Source organism: Xenopus laevis, chromosome 1L, assembly GCF_017654675.1.
Source record: "Xenopus laevis strain J_2021 chromosome 1L, Xenopus_laevis_v10.1, whole genome shotgun sequence".
In the NCBI taxonomy this organism is placed as follows: Eukaryota; Metazoa; Chordata; class Amphibia; order Anura; family Pipidae; genus Xenopus; species Xenopus laevis.
Window position 1 is genome coordinate 209,255,129 of NC_054371.1, and position 6,185 is coordinate 209,261,313.

The 6,185-nt window shown below is 41.4% G+C and overlaps 1 protein-coding gene across 1 annotated transcript; it reads right to left on the bottom strand.

Moving 5' to 3' along the window:
* Positions 1-4,097: 4,097 nt before the first annotated feature.
* On the bottom strand, positions 4,098-4,896 carry hspb3.L (heat shock protein family B (small) member 3 L homeolog). The gene has a single exon (XM_018226893.2). It carries the CDS (start codon positions 4,795-4,797, stop codon positions 4,342-4,344), a length of 456 nt encoding a protein of 151 aa, XP_018082382.1. The 5' UTR covers positions 4,798-4,896; the 3' UTR covers positions 4,098-4,341.
* Between the last annotated feature and the right edge of the window lie 1,289 nt (positions 4,897-6,185).

Below are 6,185 nucleotides of genomic sequence, written 5' to 3' on the forward strand. Positions count from 1 at the left end.
TACATACTGTCAAATTTGGTGGAGGTTCCATCATGCTCTGGGGCTGTGTGGCTAGTTCAGGGACTGGGGCCTTGTTAAAGTCGAGGGTCGGATGAATTCAACCCAATATCAACCAATTTTTCAGATTAATGTTCAAGCATAAGTCACAAAGTTGAGGGTACGCAGGTGTAACAATCAGTACTCACCCTGGTGGTCTAGTGGTGCGGCGGGGACGCCCGCCACGCCGCTCTTCTTCATCCACACTGCCAGTCTCTTAGGGCACGCTCATTTACGCAATTTGTATGCACATTGCCGCTGGCACGCTTATGTCAGAGCACAACCATTCAAATGGTTTAAAAGGCGCATTCAGGCTGTAGATCATTTCCCGTTATAGTTTTCCTCATTGTGAGTTCCTGGTGCCTCTGTGCTGTTTAGAACTTCTGAATTCTTTGATCTGATTACTTGTTTTGACCCCTGCCTGTTCTAAAGACTATCCTGACTTCTGGAATCCTGACCCTGCCTGGTAACAGACTCTTTGGTATCCGTATCCCCTCTGATTGATCTCCTGGTTTGACCCTTGCCTGTCTGACTCCGCTTGTACTCTGCCTGCCTCGACCTAGCCTAATTGACTACGCCTTTTGTCTATGCCCTGTACTGCAACCTTTTGCCCAGAGACTTTGCTTCTCCATCGTGCCCCTCTGCTCGTCCAGAACCCTTCTCTTGGCACCTCTCTCAATAAGACCTGGCGGCATCCGATTAGCCGAGGGCTCCTCCCGAGGTGAAAGGCGGCTGTTAAAGGTGGAAGCAAGAGCCGAAAACAGGGTGCTTAGCATTGGTTCTGGATTTAGGTTGCCGATCGTGACAGCAGGAGTTGGATATTCCAACAAGACAATGACCCTAAACACACTTGGAAATCTGCAAAGGCATTTATGCAGAGGGAGAAGTACAATATTCTGGAATGGCCGTCACAGTCCCCCTACTTGAATATCATGGAAAATCTATGGGATGATTTGAAGCAGGCTGTCCATGCTTGGTAGCCATCAAAATTATCTGAACTGGAGAGATTTTGTTTGGACGAATGGTCAAAAAAAAACGCCATCCAGAATCCAGACACTCATCAAAGGCTATAGGAAGACGTCTAGAGGCTGTTACGGCACGCTATATCCAGAACCCAAGCTAAGCTCCCTGGTCTCGGCTCTCACTTCTGCCTCTAACCGCCGCCTTTCACCTCAGGAGGAGCCCTCGGCTAATCGGATGCCGCCAGGTCTTACTTGAATGAGAAGCAAAGCTAACAGTTCTGGACGAGCAAAGGGGCATGATCGTCTCACCAGGATACTAGAAAGAAGAACACCACCAGGAACAGCAGGCCAGGCCAGCACAAGCAGAGAATCATCAGACAGGCCGGAATTAGGATAGGAGAATGTAGAATAGTCAGTGCACAGGCAAAGGTCGGATTGGAGAGGTCAGAGTAGTCACAAGCAGGCAGACAAAGGTCAATACACAGAAGTATTTCAAAAAGTATCATACACCCAGGAACAAGCTAATTGAACCTAACAACTGGCAAGGATCTGCACACTGATTTCTCTTTAAATAGGGTTTGAATTTCACGCCATTGCGCGCTGACGTAATCACGCCAACGTTAATGCGCCTATAAAAACCGGAAGTGTGCGCGGTGCGCCCTAGAGGAAACCGGCACAGGAGGGGAATAGACACATGCGGCGGGCGCCCCCCCCATGCCAACGGGTAAAACACTGGACCACCAGGGGAAGTCCTTACAATAACATGATGGTATGAGTTATTCCTGATCCAGCCATGGACATTTTTGAGTGTGAATAAATAAGGTATCTTTCATCTTAATTTAAAATATGAGTTAACATTTTGGTATGGGGGGGTCATATTTCCTATAAATAATGCTTGGTTGGCTGGAGACTAAAAGAGACGTTCTGTCTGATGAGCTCTCAGCTGACATTCCAGCTAGGATCATTGCTGCAGACTGTGTTTATCATGGTGTTGTTTATTGTTGCCAGCCTGCTTAGTTTGGCTACTCTCCAGCTTTGGCCTATAGCCTGCAATAGACATTAGCTTTGCATTGCCCCAGCAACATATTAGTGCCACTATGGGAATGCAGCCTAAAGTGATACCCAGCAAGTGTCTCAGCTGCCACTCAGAAATTGCTGGTGCTTAAATGTCCCACTTAAGTCTCTTACCTGATATTCATCAAAGACTTAAGGTGGCCATAGACGCACAGATAATATCTTACAAAATTAATTTTCGTATGATATTCGGTGCATGTATGGTGGGAAAAGAGCCGATATCAGCAGAAGACTTGGATATGGGTTGGCTCGTTGATCGGGCTGTACGTTAATTTTTGATCGGGTGCCTTTGATGGAACCCAAGCTTTGGCCATTGTTAAGTGCTGAATTCCAAGTTACTTTTTAAGAATATAGACATATACCCAAGATTTAGCAGAGAATGCACCTCTCTAGGGCCAAGAGGCTAAAGTGTGTGTATGGTATCAAGTAGATTTAGCTATGCATCATATTTAGCTATGTATCAGGAGAAACAAAGATGAAATAACCCACAAACCTTACTCTTCTGCTTGTAGTGATACAGTGGCAAAAATAGAAGTCATTGGGCTTTATCATTTTAGCCCCCTCCTTAAAGGGTTTGTTCACCTTTGAGTTAAGTTTTAGTATGTCATAGAGAATGATATTCTGATACAATTTGCAATTGGTTTACATTTTTTATTATTTGTGGTTTTTAAATTATTTAGCTTTTTATTCAGCAGCTCTCAAGTTTGCAGTGTCAGTAATCTGGTTGCTATGAACCAAATGACCCTAGCGACCTTGCACTCATTTGAATAAGAGACTGAAATATTAATATGGGAGGGTCTGAATAGAAAGATGAGTATGAACAAATAGTAACAACAATACATTTGTAGCCTTACAAGGCATTTGTTGTTTTGATGGGATCAGTGACCCCCTTTTTGAAAGCTAAGGATGTTTTCTAAGGATGTAATGCAGTGACACAATGGCCAGAATTTGCCATTATAGTACGATTATAGCACAATTGAAGTACAGGAATCACTGGGTTAAGTACATATTTGGGAACTATTCACAAATACAGAACAAATTGTTAATATGCCAAGCTATTTCCATTATCTATCATGGGCAGCTTTTTGAATCAATACTTGGGGGGGTTGTTTATCAAAATCCGTTTTTCTCAGATTTTTTTAAATAAAAAAGTGCCATCAAACTAGAATCCATGATTTTACCTTATCTTAAAATACTATATTAAAATACTAGATAAAATCGATTCGGGAAAAATAATTAAAAAATTCAGTTATGTCTGAAAAGCTCAAATTTTTAGTGAAATCCATTCAAACCCCTGATTTTTTTGGATCTTTGGCCGAAACTCAGAGCAGACTGTGATATCTTCAAATTTGAAATGGGACCTTTTCTATTGACTTCTGCAGGACCCCGATAGCTTGGAGATGGAGTATTTTTGGATTCGGACTTTTAGCAGCCTCGGGGTATAAAAAATCACAAATTTTTCGAGTTCTTGGCATAACCCCCTTGATGTTATGTAATATAAGTAGGGATGCACGGAATGCAGGATTCAGTTCGGGATTCTGGCTTTTTCAGCAGGATTCAGATTCGGAGAAATTCTTCTGCCCAGCCGAGCTGAATCCTGATTTGCATATGCAAATTAGGGGCGGGGAGGGAAATCAAATGACTTTTTGTCACAAAACAAGGAAGTAAAAAAATATTTTCCCCTTCCCACCCCTAATTTGCATATGCAAATTAGGATTCAGATTCGGTTCAGTATTCTTAAGAGAAGAATTCGGGGGTTTGGCTGAATCCAAAATAGTGGATTCAGTGCATCCCTAAATATAAGTCATACCCAAATGAGGCTACTGGTGTCAAATATAGGACATAGATTACCAGCTAGAAGCTTGTGGACTGTACCCAGCTGTCATCATTTTAGAATATTATTCCCCCCCTGAACATTTGAGATATCTGATATTTAGTCCTTTTTTGATTTCTGGAAACAATAAGCTGATTGTTTCATATTACCGTCATGAACAGTTTCATGAATGAAAACACCATTGCATAGAAATCATTGCTCATCTGCATCGAAAATATTTTCTTTACACTTTATTTCTAATAATTTGTTTGTTTTACAGAAGACAAGATTATACAAGGACACAATAGTTGGTTAAAAAGAAAAGTAAATAATGTAAACAAAGATAAATATTTAACATTTTTGACACAGTTCTGACACAGTTGCTACACAACCCAACATATTTATTTAATGATTCTAGAACAGAATGGATTGATGTAGGACATAACTTGAATTCTTCTAGATCTTTAGTGCCAGTCCATGCTTCTGCTTGCATTCTACAGCTAAAATCCCATCATGGCAGAAGAATGCAGACAAGTCGTTCAAGCCAATTCCATTTGGTAATTTATAAGTTCTTGTAAAGTTCCGTGAAATGAACCCATGTTCATCCATTCTGCATCCGTGCTCTGCTTTGATTATGAGCCACCCTTCAAAAACCTGAATAATGATGTCTTCTGAGCGGAACTGGACAACATCCAACAACACCTTAAAATTAGTATCTTCTTCTTGATTGTCTAGTTGTCCATCTTCTTTTTCTTCCATGACTTCAGTTGATTTGTTGCCATCACTGCATTGAGGACCTGGCAGAGCAAATAATGTGTGATCCAGAGTACAATCTTGGAGATCTTTTATTGATAACTTCTCCTCATATCGTACAGGAGTATCTATCCAGTGGTGAATTCTTACTTCTTCCATGGTTCAGAGCAGTAAAATCTGCTGTTCTGCTTGCCTCTGGACTTTTTGGACTTTGGGCTAAACTTGCTGCACAGCAGAACTATTGCCTCAGGCTGTTTTGCTTTTGCATTTTTTCCATGTCTGAGTCAGAGCCATGGAGATTAGCTTTTGGTTATTTATAAGCAATATAAAGAGACAGGCTTTTTTTGGAGCATGAAGTTGTTCATATCTACTGCAGCTGGTGACTCAGTGTTTAGTCTGTTCTAATAATACAAAAGAAATCTATTTTCCACATCAGTTTCATGTTTATTCTTCTCCCAGGAAAGCAAATTGTTATCAAAGTGTGTGAAGAACGTTCACCGGTGGTGGCACCATGGTTGGGGTTTCTGCCTCACTGTTTGATTATGACTGCTCCATTATCTATAGTATCAAAGATAGAGAGCTTATACTCCCGAACAAATACCTTTTGCGGTATCAGGTGCTATGCTGTAGGACCCATGCCTGCTTCAAGGGTCAAACAATCCAATGAAGAAAAGGTCAGCAGCACTGACTGAAAAAACATCCAAAAATAGGGCAACGTTTCGGACTCAAGTGTGTCTATGTATTTATCTCATGGACCTTTGATATTTTATGGTTCACTGGTTCTATGTAGTATGTAGTGAGTCGGGCCCGGGTGCAGGCCATGCAGCCAAGTCCCCCACCCCCTCAGGAAGTGATTTTCTAGACGGCTATGAGAGCGCGGAAATTGCTGGCAGGCCCCCCGGGGTTGCAGGTTCTGGTACAATCACCCCGCCAATGATTATAATAATCAACAATCTGTAAAACCTGTTAGCAATGAAGCAAGAAGAGCTGCAGCCATACAACAGTAGTGGATAGCAGTAGGTTGCCCTGCAAATTGTTCTAAGTTCGTTCTTTAGCTGAAAAAGTATCAGGTTTTAATAGATTGGTTATGACCACCTTAGCCAGTGACGTACAACCCTGGTAATATTGTTCACTAGAACAAGGATGTGGGCAGCTATGTGTAAGTAACTTTTGGTACTGGGGTGGTAAGGCACATCATTTTCTATGTCACTGGTTTCTAAATTAATATATTATCATTATAGAGTCCTATAGGTAAAACCCTTTTGCTGGATATAAACTGCACAACATGAGCCGTATATGTTTCACACCAGAAGAACAGTTCTAAAGTAGATGGCATTTAAATTTAACATAACGCAACCATAAAAGTTGTCATCGAAACACAAACTAGCCTCTACATTTATCAGTGACTTATGCAAAGCACTGCGTATCTTGACAGCGCTATATAAATAATTGATGATGATGATGATGCAGAAACAAACTGTGTTGTTTGAAGGCTCCTTTGTGCTGGTAGGTTGGCAAAAAAATGTCTCTGGAAGCAATGTCAGCAG

Excerpts from the sequence above, each read along its gene's own strand:
- hspb3.L (XM_018226893.2), bottom strand. The coding sequence starts at position 4,797 with ATGGAAGAAGTAAGAATTCACCACTGGATAGATACTCCTGTACGATAT.